This window comes from Pectinophora gossypiella, chromosome 2 (assembly GCF_024362695.1).
Source record: "Pectinophora gossypiella chromosome 2, ilPecGoss1.1, whole genome shotgun sequence".
NCBI lineage: Eukaryota > Metazoa > Arthropoda > Insecta > Lepidoptera > Gelechiidae > Pectinophora > Pectinophora gossypiella.
The window spans coordinates 9841706-9869137 of NC_065405.1; the positions used below are offsets into that span (position 1 = coordinate 9841706).

Sequence of the window (27432 nt, forward strand, 5' to 3'; positions counted from 1 at the left end):
ACCTCTACGGTATCTAAGGTACCTGCATGCCAAATTTCAAACGTCTAACTTGAGTGGTTTAGATTTTTCATACAAAAGGATTTCCCTTCACTACTCTGCTCCTATTGATTGTAGCGTGATGAAAAGTATACTATGACCTGTCCAGGAGTGTGAAGAATAATTGTACCAAGTTTCATTAAAATCCGTCCAGTAGTTTTTGTTTCTATAAGGAACATACAGACAGACAGACAGACAGACAGACAGACAGACAGACAGACAGACAGACAAAAATTTTACTGATTGCATTTTTGGCATCAGTATCGATCACTTATCACCCCCTGATAGTTATTTTGAAAAAATATTTAATGTACAGAATTGACCTCTCTACAGATTTATTATAAGTATAGATAAATGCTATGAAGGAGCCGAGTTTTACGGCACAGGCATTGTTATGCTTAAAAGGAAGTACATTAATGTAATTTCGTAATCAAACAAATATATAAATTATGTTTTATTTTTTTAGAGTCCCAAATGCCGTACATTATAATGATATGATAAACGTATTATGTCTTTAGCGTATTGTCTGGCACAATGCAATAGAGCAACGTCAAAAAAGAATGAAAAATGAAAATATAAATGAACAAAAACCTATTAAAATTTCAATAACATTACAAGTTAATCCAAATATACCTACAATGCGTCCCCTTCGAATCAGTGTAGTGTATTAATAGGGGTAAACATCCCAATATTTGGCCCTCACACTGATTGCGTCAATCCTCTTACATATAGGTACATACTATTGTAGCATGTTATTATTATTTAGGTCGAACTTATATTAATAATTATTATGCTTTTAAATAATCTTAAAAAAAAAGTTATCTTTGTACCTACTAAGTACGTAACTTAAAATAAATCGTGTCACGTGATTTATAACGTAATATTAGTGAACAAACAAGTCTAATTACCTTTAGTCGCAGTAAAAGGGAAATTAAATCTGTTTTGAGTCAATCGCGTCAAAAATAATGATCAAAAGAGCATTAAATAAAATTCCTAACGATAAGATGGTCTTTCTTTGGAATTATTGTATCAGAAAGCTATTTCCACATATCTACAAATACACGGAATATAAAAATAAATCTTAAAAATACGATAGGAATATAGTTACAATATGGGTACTTATATGAGTGATATAAAACAAAAGTTGATGGTAGGGCTGGCAGAGGAAGACCTAGAAGGAGTTCCCTCTCTATTTAAGAGCTGCGCTCTTGTCGGTGGAGTAACCGCCATTCCTCTCTTCTTCCCGCCAAAACCTTCACCTCCCGATACGACACGACCTGCACCTTCTCTTTTATTTGTTTCATAAATGTTATCCTAGGTCTACCCCTTCCTCTCTTCCCTTCAATTTTTCCTTCTATAATGTTTGTTATAAATGAATCGTGTCGTATCAGGTGGCCAATCATATTTCCTCTCCGGTTCTCTATAGTCTTCAATATGGTTCTCTTTTCTTCAACTCTTTCCAGCACTTTTTCATTTGACACCATTTCAGTCCAGCTTATACCCTCCATCCTTCGCCAACACCACATCTCAAACGCTTCCAATCTCTCTCTGTCTCTCTGTGTCATAGTCCACGTTTCACTTCCATAGAGTGCAATGCTCCAAATATATGATTTAATAAACCGTTTCCTTATTTTTAATGATATGTTTTTGGTTTTCAAAATGTATTTTTTCCTGTTAAATGCTTGTTTGGCTATTGCAATTCTGGCTATTATGTCTTGTGTGCATCTAGAGTCACTATTTATTATACTTCCAAGATATTTGAAACTATCAACTCTTTCTAATATGTTGTCATTCAGTTTAACAGGTCTATAGTTTGCTGGATGTTTGGATGTTGTCATTATTTTAGTTTTGCTCGCGTTTATCTTTAACTGAAATTTTTTGATTACAATGTCCATGGTTGTTATCAGATTTTCTAATGCTATTTCATTTTCTGCGAATGCAGCAATGTCATCTGCGAATCTTACAAATTTGATGTTTTCCCCATTGATTTTAACCCCCCCTTCCGAACTTTCCTTGATTTCTTTAATGGCGCACTCTATGAATATGTTGAATATCAACGGTGAAAGGGGACAACCCTGTCTAACTCCTTGTCGTATTCTTGCTATTCCCTTTTCTTCTCCAATCTCAATCACTGCTTCTTGTTCTCTATATAATTCCATTATTATTTTCCGGTCTCTGTAATCCACTCCAATGTCCATAAGTGCCTACGTAGAAGGAGTTACATTGACCAAATTGGAGATGTCCTTAGAGAAGGTTTAGTACGATCTACTCTGAACCCGCGTGCGTATATGAAGCGATTGATAAATGTGGAGAAAGTAAGAGAAGTGTGTCAGGATCGAAGCAAATGGAATTCCATAGTCTCTGCTTACCCCGGTGGAAAATAGGCGTGAGTTTATGTATGTATATACAATAAGAGTGGAAGTAGATGAAAGGCAGAAAAATATGAAAATTGGAGTAAAAGTGTTGAAAAATTGATTAACTATCGGCTAATTTCGATAACTCTATTTAGGTTTATTTTCTTTCGCCTGTAGCCCAGTTTTTTTTCATACTTGTCACAAATTCATCCCATAAAATTAACCTTTGACCTTCAATAATTTCATTTGCTTTGCAAAGTTATAACAAGCAAAGACAAAAAGTCTTCCTTTTATAGCTCCTCACAGTCAATTCATACAATAAGAACGTAGGTTATTAAATATTTCCTAGAATAAAGGAGGATATTTGTAGATGTCGCGTTATCAGTCTACGAATTATTATAATGACCGTTTCTAGTAAGAAATCAATTGATAAAAACTATTTGTCGAGTCTTTCGCAATCGTTTGATGAATGAAGATTAATCCATTTCGTTTGGTTTCTGTTATTATCAATTAAAGTATTGACAATACTTGGTCTACTGTCCCTTACAGTATCGATTATTAATTATATTTTAAGCGGGCTTCTGACACCCATCTTCTCCTGGTAGAATAGGACAAGTAAAGAACAAAACCAACGATGCTCCACTGCAGCTGTGAAGAATTTAAATTGATAAACGGACTCATTAGTACTTCAGTGGTACTTCCCCATAGTGTACAGCAAATAGAGCGTATGAAGGGCATTATTTGTAGTTGGACGACTCCCTCGCAATGAGGGACGCAACTCCTATTTACCCGTGGCATTACGCACTGCTTAATCTCTGCGCCTATTCTGCTAGCGCAAAAATGTTAAAGATTATACCTAAATCAATAGGTACATTTCCCAAACATCCATAATGCTAAATAAGAAAGGAACAAACAAATTAAATCTCAATTTATCCCGAAATAATAAGTAGAATACCGTACATGACACAAGCTTCAGGATCACGAATATACCTAAGTAATACCTAGTTGCGCCCCTATAACCCTATAATGGCAGCCCAGAATTCGAATCACGTCGTTCCAGCCAAATAGTAACGACCTCCGTGGTCTAGTGGTTGAGCATTGGGTTCACGATCTGGAGGTCCCGGGTTCGATTCCCGGTGGGGACATATCACAAAAATTACTTTGTGGTCCCTAGTTTGGTTAGGACATTACTGGCTGATCATCAGATTGCCCAAAAAGTAAGATGGTCCGTGCTTCGGAAGGCACGTTAAGCAGTTGGTCCCGGTTACTACTTACTGATGTAAGTAAGTAGTCGTTACATGAGCCATGTCAGGGGCCTTTGGCGGCTCAATAGTAACCCTGACACCAGGGTTTGTGAGCTTGGTACTCCAACCTCACAACCCACACGATAGAAGAAGAAGCCAAATAGTTAATGCGATCTGCGGCAAATCTACAATTAAAAGTAGCAGGATGAAACTGTTACGATGAGTTAATGTTCTTAGTCTATTATAGTATCTATTAGAAGTGTAGATTCGCGAACACCATTTCAATGATCCCAGTCGTATACCTTCTCTATGTAGTTCTTGTGCGACCTACCTCCAACTGAATTGTATTAACAGAATCGGCCTGTCCCAATGCAACGCTTAACTTAGCAGACCAATCCACATTTAAACCCGCTGTTGACACGATCGAGACCCCATTTAGTATACTTCAAAATAAATGACCTTTTTATTGGGGAACTTTCACAAAACGTACAATTTGATAGATTTTAGTCCCCAGTTCAAAATTGGATTTCGAGAAATAGGAAACCTATTTTCTTTATGATTCAAAAACTTCTGCCTGGAGGAAATATTTTCAGTATATTTTCTATATGAAGCATTTTGAAGAGAAGTGCAAAATGCACTTGTCTAGTTTGATCCAACAAACTAATACCTCAATAATCGTACGTGACTGAGTTGATTACCAAAACGTGTCAGGTAATTTCATAGCACTGCAAGCGGTCTGACCTAAACTACATTTCTCAACTTTTAGACAAAATTTCTATGTTTAGAAAATACGTTTTTAACACCAAAACGTAATTTCAATCCAGCTGTGGTCAATATCCAGCATTGTTGTAATATTTGATTAACTTAATCTAACCACCGCTAGACTTTCTACTGCAAGCGAATCAAATTGATTGTTGCGTTCCAAGTTTGTTGCGAATTCAAAAAATTCTTAAGTTTTGTAATACCGGACATTGCTGAATAGATAATTTTACCCTTTGTTCATAACTTTTTTTAATTACTTGTCATGCAATTTAGTTATTACATATATTTTTGCGGTCATCCGATGAAGCAACTTCGGTTAGACAATAATTATTCTGTTTGATTGTCCTACATTGAAATCAACATAAAAATAAGCTTTTCTGAAAACTCCTGAATGGAAATATGTGTAGGTGTAGGTGCACAAAAATATTAGAGCAAAAACCTGCATGAAATCAATGGCCAATATGCTCTTATCATGCTTATAAATTGCTATAATAGATACAATGGACACAACCTGATTATAGAATGTATAGTTATAGTTACTATCGCAATGATGCAATATAAATCATATGATCTTATAGCTGATCTATAATCTAAAATACTGGTAGCATTACGGCATATCGCTTAATGTCACGTAATGATTGACAATCCATATTATTTCAAGCCATTACGCGGAACTAAACTAGGATTTCTTGAAAGTAAATGCGGATGAATTCTAGGTAATTTGCTTTATCAACGCTCAGATATTTATAAACTTTGAGAGAATTCGCGGTCGATATTTTCGATTACCAAGTAGCTCAGCTGAGATAGCACACCTGTCGCGCAAAAGGTTCTAGAATTGATATACAACGGTTCTAGCGTCAACTGCCAAATCCTTTTTTCTTTAATTATGCAAGGTAAGTATTTGTTAAAGTTCATCTATACCTACAGGGTGTTAGTGACATCGTAACGAATAATGATTTTGAGTTAATATCAAGTGGAAAAATATTATTTTTTTTAGTTTTATTTTTAATTATTTTCAATTCTATACTTTTGCGATGGAAAATTCCACTTGATATCAACTCAGAATCATGGTCTGAATCATCCCTCAAAGTGTTCGTTACGATGTCACTAACACCCTGTATTATATATTTTTGTCAAAACCTCGACACGCGAAACCAAATTAATCTACCACTTTATTGAAAACCATAGCAGACCTTTCACCTTCAACACCCACACGCAATCTTCAGACGGCACACTTTCTATGATTACTCGATTATTTCCTCATTCAAATGTTGAATATGGAAGAACATGCAATTATTTCTGCGGGTTTCCCTTCGTTTTATTATCATCAACACAAATAACTTTAATTGTTCGCGTTACCTTTTTGGGGTCACGGATCATTAAAACATTCAAAATAACGTTTTTAATTTCATAAGCTAACCATGAAAGGCTTTTAATCTATTCTATGTTTGTTCTACTAATTAAAACAATGGTTGGTAAATATTTTATATACGATTATTATGATGTCAGCTTAATAACATAATTATAATAGGCACAGTAGCAATTATTTATATTGTATTGTTTACAGTAGGTATTGCTTTGACTCTGATTTGGTATAATAACCATACGTACCTACAATAGAGTACTTAGAGCGTTATATAATGGAAAGTAAACTGAATTCCGTCACGCCATGTCAATTGGGAAATTAATGCATGAAATTCATTTCTGGACCCGTCACACTTCGAATTCAATCAGAATTCCATTTAGATAGAATGTAAGTGGTATAATAGTATTAAGTATCTTTCAACAAAAACTTCATTTTACTTTGTAAATCCACGTTCAACATCTAAAATCTCATTCATCACTAATTTAATAGCTACGCTCTTGTCGGTGTAGCATCCTCCATGCTACTTTTTAGGGAAAAATAGAGCCGAGGTTGCCTTCTGTCCCGCAGTACTCAGTCTGACGCAAGTGGGATGGCGCCCAGAGTAGTTTATTTCAAAGCCGTACTAGGACTCCTGTCCTCCGCCTCTGAATAGTACTGACAGTTACTGCTGCCCTCTGTCGGTTTCCAGATTACAGTCCCGGTGACTGGCCTCTTCCATCCTGCATTGCCGTACCGATGGCTCCCAAAATCTCATTACGATGTAAAAAAAAGTTATAATAAAACCAGCATCGTCCTCGTCAGAATTAAATCACTCGGTTGATGAGAGTATTACACACGAACATTCTACAGTTATATCTATTTTACGAGATCCAAAGTTACGACTGCCAGGATTATTGTTAACGAAATTGAAGTCAGTAACCGGGACCTCTTACCCGAATCTCGTAAAAGGTTATAGTCCGCCTCACACCATATCTCGGGTCGTTAAGTTTTTAAACATGCTTACTTACTGCGCTTCTCTGTCGTATGCTGAGTAAAGTGAGTAATCTCTGCTTTCACGCTCATTTACATGTCATAACACTTGATATACTTTAACCGAAATGCGTGGTTTATGCATGTTCTGTTGCATGATGTTGTGCTAGAGACAAATTGTAGATAATGCGGTTTAACGGAAAAGACAGTAGGTAATCACTGCGAGTGAGTAATACGTACAGTACGAACGTTCTTACGGGGTTTCCTTATGTCATTAATGGGTAAGTACAAAAAAAACTAAGTAACTTAACGATGCAAATTCAGTTTTAATAGTCAATGGCCTTCGCAAATGGTAGCTTGCAGTACAAGTATAGTAGAACCTAATAATTAAGTTTATAAACAACCACTGAACTCGACTTTGGGAGTTTTAACTCACGTTTCGATTATAGATAATTGCAATCGTCACCTATTACATGGGACTTAAACATAGTTGTCGAGAAGTGGGTGGACTGCACCCCTCTGTCTACTCCTTGAAGGAAACAGGCGTGTCTTATAAATATAACAGTCGATTACTATCCATACGATTAATACCTACTCCAAATGTCCATGGAGTTAAGATATCGCTCGATATCCAGCTAATCACTAGTTCAATACTGTTGAAAACGAATAAAAAAATAAAAATATTTTTGAATATGGAAACATTTTTGTAAACACATTCGTTCACGGATCTTTCGCTCTTTTTCTTCTCTCAATATACAACATTCAAGACGCTGCTGTTTTATTTCGTCCTCATAACATCACCGCCCCGCCATTCAAGGATTTCTTCACATACAATACAAAACACTTTTTTGAACATATACAAAACATAAAAGACTTTTACAAAATTATAACATAAGTGCAATCGGCGGTAATACTTATCTACCTACTTATAAATAAATAAAATCATCTTCATTTTATTTACTTTTATACTGGTCTCGCTATAGTCTTGGTTACCTACCCATTCGTAATAACTTAGGACCATCGTCATGTGCTGGAGAAGTGAAATAGTATGGTGGATAAGTTAGTCTTTATTCACTTTCAACTAATCATTATAAAGCAGCGAGGCGGCGAAATTGCCTCATAATCTACTTTTACGGTTACCAAATACAGTAGCTACTTATTAGAGAAATAAAGTTATATATAGATACGCTTTGCAATCGAACAATATCCATAATTATTTTGACAGCCGTTCATGCAATGAGAACTGCGGCACGACTGTGCACTAACTGTGAGGTCATTAAATTCGATACTATCTCGACAATACGAAAAATTGCACTTTTTCCTTTCGACTGTGAATGTAAATGCAATGCAGGACTGCGGTAGCCACGTGCATTTTATTTGTTTTCTTTTATCTTATCTTGGGTACATTTAAAATGTTATCGGATTACATTTTTTGTTGACATTAAAATATTACGAAGACTTCTGTCATAGAATAAGGAACAATACTAGGTATAGAACGGCAACTCTCCGCTCGCGTCTGAGTTAAGTTTACCTCAACCCAAAACATAGTTTGTATGAAGTGTCCGGGGTGCTTCTGTTGGGCATTTACGAGCGAAGAGCTGTCAGTAGCCAATAGTACATATAGATGTTTATACCAGTATCAAATGAACAATCGTTGACTGGAATACGACATAAACAAAGTACATATGGTACAATAGTAGGTGTCCTCCGTTTAGAAGACGGCACTTCAATCAGCTTAATGTCAGGTTATGCAAAACCACGGAAATGTCAGTCGGCCCGCATCGATCACGACGCAGCCGCCGGTCGATCGCTTGCATTCAAAAAAACTTGCGCAATTATTCTCACCTACAATCGGCCATGTTTTTCTGATCTTCTTGCAAGGTGTCAAGGTTAAACTGTCGGATAATCCAGTCTGTGTCGGTTTTTAGTGAATATTAAATAGGTTTTACTCTTATTAGCCAGTTTTTTACTGTTTATGTAAACGTTTTTGTTGAATATTTTCTAAACGACTGCTAATGAACGAGACCACCTTGTGGTGTTGAAAAAGCATTACGACAGTCCTACTGAAATGCTCATTGTAGTTTAACTGTCCAACGCGCTTATGCGCGTACTTATTTACTTTACTTATGTAAATACTGTTATTTACTTATGTAAATAAGACCCTTTTTGAAGGAAATTGGTTTAGAAGCTTGCACGTGAACGGGTCACATTGTAGTCACTGTTCATTAAAACCGACAAAGAATCTCGGTTTGTTTTACTGTTAACGTTTTTACGCGAAATCCATGTCTGACTGTTTAACGAGACAAACCTATTACCGGGAACGACACAATGACAAAAATCAACAACTTCCCAACTTGTAAGTAACTGCTAGGTCGATAATAGGTACCAGTTTTTGGATTAGACACTACGCGACGAGGTACGCAGTACACCTGGCTAGGCGAAAACATAAAGAACAACTATTAAAGTGCTAGGTAGAGTTATTAAAATTCAAATAACAGACGTTAAAGTTAAAAACAAGCAAACGAAACGTGACCCAAAGTGGGAATTATCTGCAATTGTCGAGAATTTCATGTTAATTATCGTTAAAGCCGGCGTAATGAAGTAGATTAAGCCCCCTATAACCCTTGCCGAGCTGTGGTCGTGTTCAGGTCAAATTAGCAAATAATTTTGCTAATTAAAGTGCGATGCCCCTCCGACTACCGTGCTTACTAATTTATATCGATGTTGGTAGAACAAAAGTGTCGTGTCGGTGTCATAGTGTGTAAAAAGCAGTATTAAGCCGACTGTTATGCTGGGATAGCCGGATGTTAATTATGACGATGTGTTATCACACTAGACAGAGCTGTTTCGGGTCATTGACCTTATTAATAAGGATAGAATATGTCTCCGCAAAGTTAAAATTACATAGTACTTGGAAAAATATGTAATATTCCACTGATTAGACTAAGTAGAGCTAGGTATACTTGCCTTTTACGAAGCGTATTCATTCATTGAAATGTCCTAATAAAATAAATCCTAATAAATAAATCCTAGAGGGCAGAGAGTCCCAAATTTAATATTAAAAATAAACGAGTCTTTCCATTTTATTTATTAATATGACAGCATAGCGTAACCTACCCGAAATCATGAATCATGGTTTTAAAAATCCCTCAAAGTTTTCGTTACGATATCAATAACACCCTTTATGATATATATGTAAGTATATGATATTTTACGGCTAGCAGTGTAACAACACCAAAAGCTTTCAGATTGTTTTTAATTGCCTTAGGTGAAGCAACCTACGGTAAAGTAGCATTCAACTCCTTTTAGCCACAGAGAGGCGCCACACGATCACAAGATGAGTTATGACGTCATGCCATATTTGTTTTGTAAGTTTATTAGACACACACAAAAAAACATAAGCAATACAATACAATACAAAAACGCTTTATTGCACATTAAATAAGAACATTAATTTATATAAAAATAATTAAATTGTCTTAAGGGGCCTCTACGTGTTGGCTTCGGCCCCACGCACGCCTTCCAAAAGTCCAGGACTCCATAGGCCCGAGATATGGAAATGACATAATTACATAATAATAATATTTGGTTTGTTAATGTGTAAAGAAGATGGATACTTGGCCGGACATAATGGAAACGCTTTGAGGAGCTCGTTGGCGCAGCGGTAAAAGCGCTCAGTCTGCGATAGTTGAAGTAGAGCAACTTTCGCAAAGCCGGTCATAGGATGGGTGACCACAAAAAAAAAGTTTTCATCTCGAGCTCCTCCGTGCTTCGGAAGGCACGTTAAGCCGTTGGTCCCGGCTGCATTAGCAGTCGTTAATAACTACCAATCCGCACTGGGCCCGCGTGATGGTTTAAGGCCCGATCTCCCTATCCATCCATAGGGAAGGCCCGTGCCCCAGTAGTGGGGACGTTAATGGGCTGATGATGATGAATGGAAACGCTAAGGGCTTTAACACGATAAACTGAACCATTTGTCTGTATTGTGTTAGTCGAATTTTCTTTATATCCTGTTCTGTGTACAATAAACTGTTAAATAAAGAAACTCATCAATGGCATTATAAGGATTATTTACTCCAAAACCAGGCCACAGTTATTTTCTGTTTGCTCAGTGTGTTAATACGTATATAATCTTGCAATGAGGGGTTACCCACCACAGTGGTGTGGTGGGCAACCGCCGCGATACCTGCACGTTAATGGCATAACTGTGACGGTGTCCTCAGGCGATTTGAATTATACGCTTCCAACACGATATGTGTGAAAATTACTAGCTTTCACTCAAGCTTTTAAATTGTTCGTGACGTCAATGAAAAGAAAACACCTATAGCTCGAACAGCCTGTATAATTATGTTCCATTATTAGATAAACAGTCCTATATACTTGGCAAAAGGATTAAATTGTGAATATAAACTGATTATCACATACTTATATCGTGAAGAAACCTGTGTATGAGAGAACATTTGGAAGACTAACTTTTAGTAGAGCAGTGGATTTACCTACAGTAAAACATATCTTTCTTTTGATTAGGTGAATTCCTGGGTAGGTGGAGAGCATTAAAAACTGCTTATGTTTTGAGGAATGCTCGAAAATGCTACAATGCTCGGGCAGCGAGCGAAGTTATGTAATGCCCCCGATTCCTACACATCCGAATTTTAAAATTAATGAATAACCCGGTCTAATCAAATAGGCATCTCGCAATATGCAACCCGTTTGATGTGTGCTATCAACTTAATTCTATCGGGTTATTGGCCAAAATAAAATTATGGAAGGGCGTTTTAAATTTCTGCCTATTTGGCGTGTGTTCCATAAATGTTATGCCCGTCGATTACCCGTCACTTTCTTTTTCAGCGGATAAGAAAATGACAGGTATAACTTAAAATAAAATTAGATGGTGTGTACAGGAATCAGCACCATTAGCTGATTTAAAATAAGGCTTAGACGATCGACAAACCAAAAGTCCAAGTTTAAAATTAAAAACGCCGGTCCGTACGAACCTAGAGCCAGAGCTTTTCGATGAAGTTATTCAAAAGCATTGGGAAAGTTTTTCAGTGAACTTCAGTGCGTCGTTTGACTCTGGCATCAAATACTTTGGATGCCGAATTACTGGAAATATGGTTTACCAAAGATAACATCAACTCTACTATGTGATGTGATATGTGATCCAGCTGGTTTCGGCTACTGCGACTGCTTCAGCTTTGACTTTACTATAAAGTCGTAAGGCCGATTGTGTCTAGAAGTTTCGGCCTTAGGAGAATATTATACTGTATATAGATAGATAAAATACTTTATCGAGTACAATGGACACAAAATACAGAGATAAGGACAACATATACAGAAAAGCACAACAGGCGGCTTTATTGCTCATGCAGCAATTTCTTCCAGGCAACCTTTGGGTACAGGAAAAAAATGTACAAGTTTTGTTTTGTGTTTGTGTTTTTGTGTAGTTTGTTTTTTTTGTATATAGATATCGGATAATGATATATTTTGATAATCGTAGTCAACCTTCTAATTTCTAATGTCTAGCAATTGTTCTGGGTCAAAGATAAAGTATAAAATCATCATCATCATCAGCCCATTAACGTCCCCACTGCTGGGGCACGGGCCTTCCCTATGGATGGATAGGGAGTTCGGGCCTTAAACCATCAAGCGGGCCCAGTGCGGATTGATGGTTATTAACGACTGCTAATGCAGCCGGGACCAACGGCTTAACGTGCCTTCCGAAGCAAGGAGGAGCTCGAGATGAAAACTTTTTTTTTATGTGGTCACCCATCCTATGACCGGCCTTCGCGAAAGTTGCTTTACTTCAACAATCGCAGACCGAGCGCCTTGACCGCTGCGCCAATACTAATCTAGAAATAGAAGCCAGTCTAATATAATTAAAAATCATCTCATTTTACTACTCGACTTATTATCGAATTTTATTTATTTATAATTTAAATAACAATATTAATGAGTACGACGTTTGATCGCTTTTATTGTTGACGTCACTATTACGTCACTCATCATCATCATCATCAGCCCATTAACGTCCCCACTGCTGGGGCACGGGCCTTTCCTATGGATGGAATAGGGAGAAGAATTTAAATTACGTCACTATTTCCATACAAACTCCAACGAAAAAATCGTTTTGACTTTTTGTCTACGATATAAATATACTTACAGAATTTATTTATACTTTTATTACATTGTATAAAGATTCCTTTTGTAAAAAGGATTTACAACTGTTCGAATGTTCAATAGACATAATAAATGTTGATTTCTAATTAGAATGAATAAAATATCAACTATAAAATGTGGTATGGCGGAGTGCAAAGAGTTATGTCCGATGAAAATATCCCACACAGGTCCATTCATAATGGCAAATTCATTCATCACGACAGTAAGTAGAATCCGTAGAAAGGTACCTTCAACGTAGCGAAGCAGAAAATAAGTTCGTATTGCGGGGTCTCAATATGAAAAGATATAGAGTACTTTTCCTGGTTCACCACGACTTTTTCATTTTATTTCAGCGTTGAATATTCTCCAGTACTTATTATTTATAATCAAATGCAGCCTACTTTCATGTCATGAATAGCTTCTATAAAATAGCACACCTTGCATGTGTTACATTAATTCCTGACATACTATCCTCCGCAAACATAAAGCTATGCATAATGAGATTACCATTCATCATGAACACTGTCACCAGTGAAAATTCGGCTTTTAATGCAATAGGGTATTTGACTGGGTCAAAGATTAAATTACAAAATGCTAACCTAGAAATATAAGCCAGTCTAAGGTGATCAAAAATCAATCTCATTTTACTTTTCGACTAAATTTCGTATTTTATTTATGAATTAAGTATGTAACAAACAGTACGACTTTGACCCTTTAATTGATGACGTCCCAGGACAGTATTTCCATACAAACTCCATAGAAAACTTTCGTTTTGACGATTCGTAAATAGTTTTTGACTAAATTGTCAATAGCCTATTGGCCGCATGATTCCAACATTATCATTATCAACATTATCAATTTATTATTGGACATGTCCTTAGAAAAGGTTCAGTAAGATCTACTGTGAACCGACGTGCTTGTATAAAACGATTGATGAATATGTACATACTTCTTTAGAAGCAAGAGAAGTATGTCCTTCTATTAGTTATGTATTTAGAAGTAATTATAAAAAGTATGTATTCCATAGTCTCTGCTTACCCCCGGTGGGAAATAGGCGTGAGTTTATGTATATTCCAACATTATATACATTACCCTACCCTGAAAAGTCACTCATTGGATTACGAAAATCAAATAGAACAGCAATTTTGTCGTTCAAATTCTTTTCATAAACGAAAATTTTACTCGCATACAATTGGTAAAATTTGGATTCGTGTTACTTTTTTAGAGAAAATTGGTGTGTCATGCCTAGTGGACACGCGATGTTACATTGAATGAAGCTCACGTTAAGGTTAGCGGTGGGATAATAAAGTTTTCAAAAATAAGATTATTTCTATAAGTAAGTCTATTTATAAAAGCATGTCCTTAATAGGTATGTAACGTGAGGGCACTCTTAGGCCTATTGTGTTAAATTTTGTGCCGGGTGAGGGCCCTCAGCGCTCCCCATTTGTCCGGCCAAGTAAAAGCAAACCTACAATAAGTCACGTCAAAAAAGTATGTAACGTGTTTCCGCTGGCCATCGATATCCACTCAATAAGCAGAAGTAGTAGCCTTTACTCCAATCTATTGCTTCACCGGAACCTTTTATTTCCCCCGAGCTTATGGAAAATTCACGGTTGGGTATTAAAGAATAAGACAAATCACTTCACACGGTCCCACCAAGTGGTTAAGTTACTAAACTTCGATTGAATGCTGTCCCATTCCTAGGCTGTGTAATTGTTTTCCAAGTCGTTAACGGCGATAGTAAAATAAATTTTGTATCAATTTATCTAATCTCGACACCAGCACCGGTTGAGGCGGGACGGTGGCGAGCGTTCGCTTCCAATCCAGTTTTTCTAGCAGCGGGAATGCAGTCCTACACACCTGCCTACCACACCAACCGCCTTGAGAATAAATCCTAAACGATAACAAATCACGACACAATACAAGTACTCGTTTACAGTTTCCGTTCAAAGGTAGCAATAAAATTATAAAGCCGCAAAGGAACACGAACAACGTAGCCCTCAATTAACGAGGATATCATGTTACACGTACCTGCGGGTGTCTGTTCTTTATGAAGTCTATAAAGATGAAGAAAATTTGAAGTGTAAACTGAGAAACGATTAAACAGAAGCTATAGTTTTATTAAAAGTTGTAATATTACCTATGCTCCATACTCCCTCCGGTTGATTAAGGGGATGCCCAGCAGTGGCACGTATATAGGCTATTCTTATGTTAGGACTAACAGTTATGTTATCTAATTTTACCCATAAGTAAGTATACTTTGTAGATAAACTATTTATTCGCACGTAAGGTAAGGAAGTGCCTAATCGAAAGGTTACGCTCAACTCGGTAAGAAAAACTGAACGAGTCTGGGATAGCAGACAACCAATTTACTTTTTTTGCGATGAAACTTTTGAGCAAACTACTTTAGTTGTAAACTCGTTAAACATTAGCCTCGCGTGCTACATCAATGTATCATAAATAAAACTGTTGGCAAACTTATGGAGAACGCATTACCATGATATTGTCGACGCGCCGCGAATAGAGATCGCGTGATGAGAAAGCTGTTTTGAAAGAATTTCCTTTTGTTTTCTTAAGCAATTTATACGTGAAAATGTTACATACTTCACAGATATTCATGGGTAATATAAAGACAACAACTGTGCCAAGGTACCTACACATATATATGTAGATCTTTAAACAATACTTTAGAGGTTTTTTAGTATTCAAAAGAGAATAGGCAAATTGGTCTATTACATATACTTTTTTTGTATGACGGCAAATGTCTAGCTGGTGGGGTTGTTTATATTATAACGATAGCGGAGTATATATAACGATAGTATAAGCTTTTCATTTCTATAGAAGGTGTAAGTATTGAGTAGGTAGACCACCTCCGATAGGTACATCACTGCGCTTTCTCCTTTATTGCAGATTAATGACACACGCGTAGAAATTAATCGTAATGCTAGTAATATGAACAAAATAAAAGAAAACATGAAATATAATAACATTTTAAGCCACCTAGCAGGAGAGATGTATGCGTGCAGTCGCAACCATGGTGCCATCAATGGCAAGTCCCAGCGGTCCACCTACACGCCTAGCCCTCGCGATACGGCAACCAAACCGCGAGCGGCGCGAATTATACCTAGGGCTCCGATGCAGCGAATGCTATCTACATAGATAGAAATCGTAAGGCCGTGTCGTGCGGACCCAGCTGAATGCTGTTAGTGCCGGCATCCAAACGACGAATCATCGTATATTTTACGGGCTAAGAAAATTTATGTTTTAAATGACGCTTTATTTAAACTCACCTGGGACCAAAATTATTCCGAATTATATCAACTCAAATATTTGAATAGGTAGATCCGTTTTTCCTCAATCACTTAAATTGTTTGCGTAGCAAATCTAAAATGGGATGAAAAAGGTTTATTGTCTAAGGTATTCAGTATGAGTTCGCCTCGTAAATCACACAAGTTTATTACTACCTATCTGTAATTGGATTATGCATGAAAGGGATCAGAGGCAAGCGGCACCAATTAATTACTATGTAAATAGGAAGTTGAACAAACGGTGTATTGTTTGGAGGAACACAGCCCACGCACCAGAGTTGGAGTCGCTTCACCCACACTCAAATTTGTTTGCTCACGGATCTTTGTTGCAAATTGAACTAATTATTTAGAAAAGATATCTAAATAATCCCCTCAACTTTATATATATATCTAAATATATCCGCCAACCAAAGTAGAGCTGCGTGCTGCGTGTCAATCTTACGACTCCTCATAACATTTGTCACTACAATACAGTCGAGACGTGATCGGAAACGGTAAAAGACAATTTATCAATTTAGTTTCATGAATTTGATTTTGTCTTATATGTGCAATAAACTTTACAATAAATAATATATTAGCCGTAAACTACATAAACTGCTTCTTAAGTGTACTTCTTCAGAATATGAATGATGTTCTTAACCCTCCAGCAATCTTCGTAATGGACTTAGAATATTTCTAGTGATTATCTTGCGCAGCTTCTTATTCAATTTTATTACCCATTCAGTACTAATCGCACGATAGAAAGTTACATCAGAAAGATATTATAAAATGAGCATTTTACTTACTTGACGACCGTTTAGGTAGCTCAGTCAAGTTGATAATGCCTGCAGGTTCAAGTCCGGGTGGGTGGGAAAATAATGCAAACAAACCTAAATGTTTGTTACCAGGATTTGTACTCTTTTAATAACATTAGATTCGCTCCCTATTACGTGGGGCTTAACATAGCTGGCGAGGAGTAGGTGTATAGTATAATATACACCTCTGTTTACCCCTTCAAGGATACAGACGCGATGCAATGTTATGTTCCTAATTCACAGAACATAATGGCCTCCGTGGTCCAGTGGTTGAGTGTTGGGCTCACGACCCGGAGGTCCCGGGTTCGAATCCCGGTGGGGACATATCACAAAAATCACTTTGTGATCCCTAGTTTGGTTAGGACATTGCAGGCTGATCACCTGATTGTACAGATAAAAAGTAAGATCATCCGTGCTTCGGAAGGCACGACAAGCCGTTGGTCCCGGTTACTACCTACTGATGTAAGTAAGTAGTCGTTACATGAGCCATGTCAGGGGCCTTTGGCGGCTCAATAATAACCCTGACACCAGGGTAGATGAGGTTGGTAATTTCCACCTCAGAACCCACACGATAGAAGAAGAACAAAACACAGAACGACGAACATATATCTTCCTATTTTTCTTCTTTATAGTCGTACCGTGAAGTCATACCAAAACAATAATGTTTTGTTTGCAAACATAACAAGTAAGTAAAGTAAATCTGGCGGGGCTGCGTGCCTGCAAACGTTCTGGTCACGGGCAAAACTTATCCCAAGTGGAATACTCCAGGGGCCTGACATTCATATTACAAAAGTTATACCAATGAAATATGTGCTAACTTAGTTTTTACCGGTTACCGATTCGCGGCGCGGATTTCCATTCTTCCCCGAAATATGCCAACTAGGAAAACTGTTACTGAAATATTGACATTGTACTATATCTATACATATTAGGTATATAAGTATGCATATTTTCTCAGACTATTAACTAAAAATTCACACAGAACCTACAGGTGGACTAAAATGAAATTATAAGTACTTAGTCCAAAACGAAAGAATTACGAAAGCGGTATATAAAGTATTCGTTACGATGTCACTAACACGCTGTATTAAGTTTAAGAGTCTTTTTTTAAAGCGGCAGTATTTATTTAACACTTAATGCCAATTTAAAATCGTTTAACTATTAGAAGGCAAGGTTTCGTAATTGAACTCAAAAAGGCATTATTAACTACGTCATCTTTGAATATAAGATTATACAGCGAATTGATCTAAAAAAACAGTCGGTTCTTCCGCTTTTTTTGTCTTACAGGTGTTGGCACTGATTAAGGTTGAAAAATAGTCTAAAAAAACGTAATAAAGTTGTAGTTTTTAATCAATCTTTAAATACACATATCATCATAGAACTACTTGTATTAATTTTATAAAAAAAAATCAATCAGTTATCAGAATTATTTATTTAGAAATCAGAATCATTTATTCAACGTAATTATCATGGATAAACTTGTTGAAGGTCAATTTAACATATTTGAATTTACGTCATTTCGCAAGGTGTTATGACTGAGGAGAAGAAATGACAAGAAACTGCAACAGCAACACATCTTTGAAATCAATGAGGGTATACTTTACAAGTTATTTAATAACTAGAGGAACACGCTTCTATGCTGTTCTGGGAGCATATAAAAAACATAGAACACGTTCAGCTGCTTCTCTTCCCGGGCATGTCGTAAAAACCGACAGAGGGATTGTGTCCTCTAACATGATGGACTAATGTTATGGGCGATAGGCTGATCCCTTATCACCATAAGGTTCATCATATCCATCTTTGGACTTCGTATCAACAGTGGCTGCAAGTTGTCTTTGATTACTTGTGGCTCTGCCCACCCCATTAGGGATTACGGGCGTGAGTTTATGTATGTATGTATGTAGAGGAACACATTCAATACCAGACACTTTTATCATTTAGGTAATCTTTAATCTTATAATAAGCTTTTTTACGTAAAGTAAGCTTCACATGAGCTTTAAATTTATTTTCTGACAATAAAATATAAACTTGTTGAAGGTCAATGTAACAATATTTAATTAAGTAAAATGTATTTATATACAACCTAGGTACGTCCCATTCACGGCAGTCTTCCCCCAATCAACCAGATCGGGTATGATATGATGCATTCTCCACCAGGGTACTCCAGAGAGCGTTGGTAGAAGTGTTTTACAGCTAGCAGTCCGTATATAAATAATATTAAATGCCACTCGTGTATCGCATGTTTTCATAGATCTGATTTAGATTCCGAGCGCGTGCGCACAGCCGATGATGATAACATATGGCCACGCATTTAGGTAATAGCGTTCGAACCGCCAAGGCCAAAGTATTCACGCACACTCAACTGCAAGAATGTTTTCTATTGTACATGCAACGTAAAGTGCTTATTGGTGTCTATTTTTTTTAATGTGACAAGCTATTTTCGTAAATTCTAGAAGTAAAGAAAGGAATAATCACGCCTAATGGGCCATCCACTTGTCTAAATGGGGAAAATATAGCCCACTACCAAGGAATGAATTTAGATCACATAACTCGCTCAGAGGTTTTTTTGACGTGACTTATTGTAGATTAGCCGCATATGGCATTAACTACTTGGCCGGACAGATATAAGGTGATAATACCAAATAAGAAGTTCTTGCAATGACACTCGATATAGTAGAAAAGAGACAGAGGATATTAGCAGATCACATAATAAAAAAATTAGATGTCTATTTTAAATCGTCTTTAGGAGACGAAAGAGACGGATTTTTTTGACGTGATTTATTGTAATTAAAGCACATAATAACGGGTTCTTACCGCGTTTAAATGGGGATAAACACAAAACATTTAAACGCGGTAAGAACCCGTTATTATGTGCTTTAATTATGATAATAGCCGCGTAAACTTAAAACAATGTGACTTATTGTAGATTGCATTAACTACTTAGGACAAATGGGGAGCGGTGAGGACTCTCACCCGGAACAAGTTAAGACAACAGGACTAAGGATGCTCAATTGGGCGCAAACCTCGGCTCAGGGCATCGTCTGAGAGGATTGATTACATTTGAAAGAATTAATCGACTCTAGTGGATCGATGGCGATAAGCGTTGCATGAGGGAAAACGTCGACCACGCCGGCGTGGTCGGTATCGGGGTCTTGAGGTAAAGACGAACGAGGCCAATGAGTGGTTGAGTGTTTCTATAAACTTATAGGTACCTACCAACTACGCCGTATCTATGCGGAGTCTCAAAACTGTAGTGACCGATCGCATAACATAAATAGCGTATATACGTCCCACTGCTGGGCACAGGCCTCCCCTCAATCAACCGTAGGGGGTATGGAGCATACCACGCTGCTCCACTGCGGGTTCTCATACCGATCGCATACTATCAACCTATCGCCATCTATCGCCATAAGTACAGATAATCCGTCATGTTGAAAAAGACGCAGTCCTACGCAATCCCTTTACGACATGCCCGCAATAATAAGCAACTGATCGAATCCAACGTTTATTCTTTAATCTCAGGCTAGCAGCAGAAGAAAAAAATGTTTGTTTTTTTTTCATTAGGGAAGCTAAAGACCAATTACAAGCTAATAAAGTGGTGTAATAAGGTCTTCTGAATTCCGAAAAGACTGTTAAATATAAAAGACATTAATGAGAAAATCTACACAAATTAAACATACGAAGCTTACTAATACTTTTAAAATTCGAAATTCAAATTCAAAAATATCTTTATTCAGTAGGTAACATAGTTACACTTTGAATCGTCAATTTTTACAAAACGAACGTCTCATCCGCCTAAAACTACTGCAGCTTCTCACAACCTGTATAGCCGGGGAAAAGAAGCTGCAAGAAAAGCCTCGGCACAGTGCCCTAGACGTTCTTTAAAAAAACAATCTCACATAAAAACATTTGATTAATGTTCAAAAGGGGATAAAGCTCAAACTAGGTAGTTTCATACAAGGCTATACTTACCTTCATTTTTTTATTATAAAAAATAGATATCGGCCGCAAAAAATACGGTCTGAGCCTAAAACCTTCAGATAAACGATAAGTAGCTCATTTTTAACAACCTTAGTGGCCTCTATTTGTTCATGTTTCTGTCTCGCAGACTATATAAGGTAAGTAAGTATTTATGTTTTCTTTAGAGTGTTAATTTCTATACGCATTCACAGTTATAGTTAAACAAACAACAAAAACCACAAAAGCCATTAAACAAGTTTTAGGAACACACTTCAGTGCTTACGTTCGCTATTTATTCCAAACATGGGCCAAATTATTTTTAGATTTGCGTGTACTTACTAAAAAAGTTTAAACATAACAATATTTATATCTAAATGATTAATTAGGATCATAAAGCCACACCAGCTTCCGGTGGACTATTGAGACAACACCTATAATCAATTATAATTATAATTTATGTAGTCTAAAAAAAGTAGAGTAAGAGAAGTGGTTTCTTTATTGTTTAATTTAGCTGAAGTTCTGTTCAATAGCTAATTCAGTTCAGTTCAGTTTCAGTACTTCAGTTCCATGTCTATATGAATATACGTACAAATGAAGGTTACATTAATTACATTATCTTCCCGACTCTTCTTCACTGCTCTATGGCGATAAGACATCAAATAGGCATTTAACTACATGTAACAAAGTAGGTGCTAAAGTTTTCACGAACAGTGGGCTTGGATGGAAGTCATGCGTGATGCACATATCAATGTCAAAAGATGTCGCGCGTGTAACGACATAACGACCTGTGTCGCGCGTTCGATATTCAAAGCGAATGTCGATGCGAATGCGTTATCTTTACGAATGTACCTCGTGTTCTAAAATGTTAAATGTATTTTTAGTCTTTAGTATTTGTTTTCCTGCTGCAAAGCGCTTTAGGTTTATGTGTTGTGAGGAAAGGCTATAAGTATGTGTACTTATGCCTATATGTTGTGCATACACATACACAACAGTACACACTTAGGTAATTATACCGTAGAGTTTTATATTATTACCTGGTGCCTAGACTAGAGAACACACAGAAACTTGTAAATACGAGGTAAATACAAGGTACATACTTAAAACTTTATTGCTAGCTAACCTTGATAGGTATATTACCTACTGGATAACAATTTTCTAGTAATAAAGTTTGTACAACTATTTTTGTTTAGTATTTTTTTTTAAATCATAGAAGGGAAAGAGAGGAAGGGGAAGACCAAGAAGAGCTTACATGGAACAGATTAAAGAAAAGGTTGACGTCGTGTCTTATAGGGAAATCAAGGAATTGGCCTTTGAAAGACTGGAATGGAAAATGCTACACCGACAAGAGCGTGGCTCTTAAATTGATGATGATGAAAATTATTATTTTACTTACAATCGCACAATAAAATTAGTACTTGTGCTAGTAAAACTTACTTTATTGTAAAAAATAGTGCTGATAAAAACATATTTAGTTAATTCATTATAGTCACTTATGTTTTTATAAGTTCATAATATTTTTTGTGTCAGACGTACGTAAAACATTTTATATTACATTGATATCGGTATATAGAAATTAAACTCAAGGCTTGATTTTATGTTTCAAATAAACCCAATGTTTATATAAACGAATATAATAAAATTCGGCCTCGTAAAGCTGCTCGATAAAATTTAAATTTTACTCAGCTTAAAAATTCAGAAGATCACATTTATATGATAATAATAGGCAAACATTTATTATAATTATATTGTTACCAGATATTATTTAAATGAAACATAAACTTTATATCTATATTAGTATTGTCATTGACAATAACTTGTCGTTGGCTTTAATTATGGGAAAACCTTCCGAAAACCCAATCATCATCTACTATTAGTAGATTAAGTATATTATATTTATATTAAAAAATATTTCTGATAAAAACATATTTAGTTAATTTATTTTACAGTTATCACACAATTTCGCGCGTGTAATATCTAACAGAACAAGTTTATTCTTCAAAAATATACGAAGAAAAATGCTCTATACAGACACTTTCAAGACGCATCATGTAAGTACTCATGTCATATATTTTACTGTGCCTATTGTGCTTATTTTTTTTTGTAGGTATGTCGTTGAGCAATAAAGTAATATTGATTGATTATATCTTGAATAAAATATGCTGTATGGTGCGCGGTGTCGGCAAATGTTGCTCATATACAAATCAATCGACAAAATGGTTAAAAAGTAACGAAATATACCCATGTGATAAAAGGATTTCAAAATATTTCCACCTGTTGCAAAGTCACATAGTACTCATCTCAATCAGCTAGTCTTAGAAAGTCGACCCATCATACATCACCTGACGCAAGAATCTAATAAGTTATAATTATTATAAAGAAGGATCTTCTTCTTCTATCGTGTGGGCTGTGAGGTGGATTACCAACCCCATCAACCCTGGTGTCAGGGTTACTATTGAACCGCCAAAGGCCCCTGACATGGTTCATGTAAAGACTACTAGCTTGCATCAGTAAATGCTTAACGTGCCTACCGAAGCACGGATCATCTTACTTTTGGACAATCAGGTGATCAGCCTGTAATGTCCTAACCTAACTAGGGATCACAAAGTGATTTTTGTGATACACGCCGCAAGCCGTTATAAAGTAGGATAGTAAGGTTGAAACACTAAAAATATAATAGTCTTAAAATAGACATAAGTACCTACACATTATCTCTATTAAATGCACATTTAAATAAAACTGTCTTGTTGTAATGTAAACATACTTGCTGTGTGCTTATTAATAATTCAGGGATACTTCCCTAACATGTGGTCTCCCGCTTATGAAATATTATTGTCCTAAACGGGTTTATGGACCTACCACGCGATCCGGGTCAAAACGACACTAAAAATAAAACAAGTGTATTTAAAGGCAGGTTTAAGGTCATAGCCCACTTACACGACTCTGCTCCATCACCGCTCCCACCCAACACCGCCCTAAACTAAGACGACTGCTCGCAGTCGACGCGTCGGCAGCTAGCAGGCACCCAGCAGTCCACGCGGCGACAACTAGCAGACAGCCAGCTGTCCACCCGCCGACCGCTTTCGCTTCTCGCGATAAACACAGTTCGCGATCGGTTTCCATTGAAGCAACACGTATTTTTTACTATGTCCCGATTTACAACCCGCGAGCTAGCAATTATTGCTATTGCACTTGAGGATGAAGAGAGAAGCGCAAGAAATAACAGTCGAAGATTTTGGGTACATAAAATGCTGAAAGCAAGGCGTGCAGAAGGAGAATTTTGGCAGATCCAGAGACACCTATTAGATGACGAAGAAAAGTTCTACATTTACTTTCATATGAATCGGTATTTATTTGACTACATATTATCATTTATTGAAAAAGACATAACAAAGAAGAATACGAAATTCAGACAAGCCATAACACCAATAGAAAAAATTGCCGTCACGTTAAGGTAAGTGAAAGATATTTTTTTCTTGTAAATCAGTACATATTTATTTTAAAAAATTAGTAACAATCAGTCTCTTATTTCCATTTATCGCTTCCAATGTTAACTCAAAATTAATACAGAAACAGTATTCTAGCACATATTAATCTTAGGAATCATTATTCTGTTTAGCATTAGGCAATTCACTGTTCAATATCGATTCTTCTAAAACTGGAGGATTATTGCCTGAAAGCTCTGCATTCATGGGGGTATTAGAGTCGGAAGGGCCTGCATTATGGATATTATAATCTGAAGATCCTGCAGTGCGGGTATTATAGCCCGAAGGGCCTGCATTATGGAGGTTATAATTCGAAGATCTTATATTGTGGGTGTTATAACCCGAAGGTCCTGTATTGTCGGTGTTATAACCCGAAGGTCCTATATTGTGGGTGTTATAAATCGAAGGACTTTCAATATCAGTATTGTATCGTGAAGCACCAGCATAGAAATTTGTTTGTTCCTGGATTTCTTGTAATTCAAATTCAGACACCATGTTGAATATTCTAGACTTCAGAACAGATTGGCTGTAACGATTTAATTTTTTTACTGTTGTTGCAATGCTCGAAAAAAACTGGTCAATCTCGTCATCCTTTTTTGCCTCTTTTTCTTTAAGTAAATATTGTAAAAGTTGAGCTGATGCTGAGGTACATTCTTGGGTCCCTTTCAATCGCTTTCTTTTAGGTATATTCGGAAACAAAGGAGAGTTTGCTGACGTATTTGTTGCAGAAGATTCTGGTCGGTTGGTGATATTAAGTTCTTCATTCAGTGACATAGAAGAATCATCGTGATTTGACAACAATTCGTTAACATCAACATTTTCGTCAACTTCACTGTCATCTTCCGTTAATGATGAAATTGTTTTTCTTTGTTTCATATGCGGCAACAAAAAAGACATCTCTTCTTCAAATTGCCATTTTTTTGATGTGGTAGCAGCCTGACCACTTTTTGTGCGTTTCTTAACAACTGCCCTTCTATAGCTTTCTCTTAAGTTTGCCCAGGTTTTCTTGCACTCCGATTCTGAAAAAGAAAAAATCGAATTGAAGATGTCTGTGTGCTAAGGTGTCTTTATTTTTGCTTAGGAATATTAATAGAGAAGCTTTGTTTCAGATACATGATCACGGGAAGTTCGGCAAGGACGTTGAGTTCAAGCTTTAGATTAGGCGAATCAACAATCCGATCAATTATACAAGAAGTATGTAACGCAATCATAAACAAATTAATGGGAATTTTCATTCCAACACCAATTGAAGAGCGGTGGAAAAGTATAGCTGAAGGATTTCAAGACAGATGGAATTTTCCAAATTGCATCGGCGCTATAGATGGGAAGCATGTCAACATCATAGCACCTGCTAATAGTGGTTCGCTGTATTTTAATTATAAAAAACACTTTTCTGTTGTACTAATGGCTGTGGTTGATGATAAATATAGATTTATAATAGTTGATATAGGTGCTTTTGGTAGAAATAGTGACGGTGGAATATTTGCATCTTCGAAATTAGCGAGACGTCTTGAAAGTAATTCATTACATATTCCAAACGATAAACCACTACCTGGAAGTAACAGAGATATACCACATGTTTTCATAGGAGATGAGGCGTTTCCTCTAATGAAAAATTTAATGAGGCCATACCCTCGTTGTCGTGGCTTATCTGAAGCACAAACTACATTCAATGAACGTTTATCACGAGCACGCAAAGTTGTGGAAGATGCGTTTGGAATATTGTACCAGAAATTTGGCATTTATAACAAAAGTATTAATATGAACCCGATACACGTTGACACATTGATACTAGCGACATGTATTTTACATAATATTATGCGAAGTTATGAAATAGAGTATCTAAATCAACATGAGATGCAGCAACCAATACACCGCAACGAGAATGGTTTCCTGCAACCTATCCTACTAGAAAACGGAATGAACAGTGCAGAAAATGCTTTTAATATTCGAGACTTGTTTTCATCTTACTTTCAATCTCCTGAAGGGCAAGTTCCATGGCTGCATCAAAATATTTAATAACGAGGCAAAAATTGTTAGCAATTTTTATCCTACATTTTAAAAATATATTTTGTTTTATGAAAAATAAATAACTTATAGACTTCAACAAAAAGTTATTATTTCAACATGTAGGTACTTTAGTTTTATCAATTCTTCTGGAGTTAGAAGCGGACAGACGGACTGAGAGAGACAGACAGATAAGTAAGTATTTCGAAATCAAAATTTTCGGTATCATAATTTTAAGGTTATGGAGTGAAAATGTTTTTTAAAAAATCAACCATAAAACAAATACTTTTTTAATATAGTGCAGATTGTACGTAGATAGGTACATACCTGTTGAAGACAACGTTCTAGCAATGGATTTCCATGTTTGATCCCTTTTGACAGAGTCTGCGTATTTTGCGTCACTGGCATCATACAGATAGGGGTATCTTCGCACTTCTTCTATAAGTTTTTCTTTGTTCATAATGGATAAGTTCAATATTTACGAAAACACTTTGAAAGAGATCGAGCGTGCGATTTGCTTGGTGAATACTGGCCGACTGAGCCACGACACGACTGAGCGGCGACGGCGCCGGCGGGCAGCGCGGGCGACGACTGCTAGCAGTAAGCGCGCGGACACCGCGCTGACCGCTCGTTTACAATGTGCGGCCAGCGATGCCTCGACTATCGAGCAGTCTGACGGCGGTAAGCTCGTTGACAGCGAGCTGTCTGCTAATTTACGATGCCAATGTAAAATATATCTAAAGAACAATATTTAAAGCCCATATTTGAATTATATTCTTTTTGCCGGGTGGGAGTAGAGTCGTGTAAATGGGCTATGACCTTTACATTCAGTAAGTAACTGGAGTCAGTTTACAAAGCAAGTCAGCGCTGACTTGGTAAAGCTAATTACAAACTGACTTCAAAAATAGACCATCTCCATACAGTTGTACTGACTTGCTACTACGAGTAAACAGATGCGAGTAACTTACTCAATGTAAATATGCCTTGACATAGT

At 36.6% G+C, this 27432-nt stretch overlaps 3 protein-coding genes across 17 annotated transcripts in view; 2 read left to right on the forward strand and 1 right to left on the reverse strand.

Annotated features, from left to right (window-relative positions):
• Window positions 1-27432, forward strand: part of LOC126374343 (major facilitator superfamily domain-containing protein 12-like) — a 96924-nt gene that overhangs the window by 54069 nt on the left and 15423 nt on the right. For 3 of the 15 annotated variants that reach the window (XM_050020953.1, XM_050020986.1, XM_050021043.1), the window contains exons 1-2: window positions 22356-22478; window positions 22896-22997. The exons of 7 other annotated variants lie outside the window; for them this stretch is intronic. The gene's annotated coding sequence lies outside the window, so the exon portion shown is untranslated. Of the gene's footprint in view, window positions 1-21897; window positions 22039-22355; window positions 22479-22895; window positions 22998-27432 lie in introns of those variants that run through there. 5 more of the 15 variants (XM_050020944.1, XM_050020969.1, XM_050021035.1 and 2 more) reach the window with 4 other exon arrangements.
• LOC126374427 (uncharacterized) lies at window positions 23862-26783 on the forward strand. Its single transcript, XM_050021080.1, has 2 exons — window positions 23862-24400; window positions 25541-26783. The coding sequence occupies exons 1-2, from the start codon at window positions 24093-24095 to the stop codon at window positions 26448-26450; spliced, it is 1218 nt and encodes a 405-aa protein (XP_049877037.1). The 5' UTR covers window positions 23862-24092; the 3' UTR covers window positions 26451-26783.
• LOC126374458 (transcription factor Adf-1-like) lies at window positions 24378-26964 on the reverse strand. Its single transcript, XM_050021114.1, has 2 exons — window positions 26766-26964; window positions 24378-25450 (listed from the first exon to the last, which is right to left on the reverse strand). The coding sequence occupies exons 1-2, from the start codon at window positions 26896-26898 to the stop codon at window positions 24543-24545; spliced, it is 1041 nt and encodes a 346-aa protein (XP_049877071.1). The 5' UTR covers window positions 26899-26964; the 3' UTR covers window positions 24378-24542.

Bases quoted from the DNA above. Each gene is read 5' to 3' on its own strand.
- LOC126374427 (XM_050021080.1), top strand. From the start codon at position 24,093: ATGTCCCGATTTACAACCCGCGAGCTAGCAATTATTGCTATTGCACTT. The intron at 24,401-25,540 runs GTAAGTGAAAGA...GCTTTGTTTCAG, and splicing joins AAAATTGCCGTCACGTTAAG to ATACATGATCACGGGAAGTT.
- LOC126374458 (XM_050021114.1), bottom strand. From the start codon at position 26,898: ATGAACAAAGAAAAACTTATAGAAGAAGTGCGAAGATACCCCTATCTG. The intron at 25,451-26,765 runs GTATGTACCTAT...TTTCTTTTTCAG, and splicing joins TAGAACGTTGTCTTCAACAG to AATCGGAGTGCAAGAAAACC.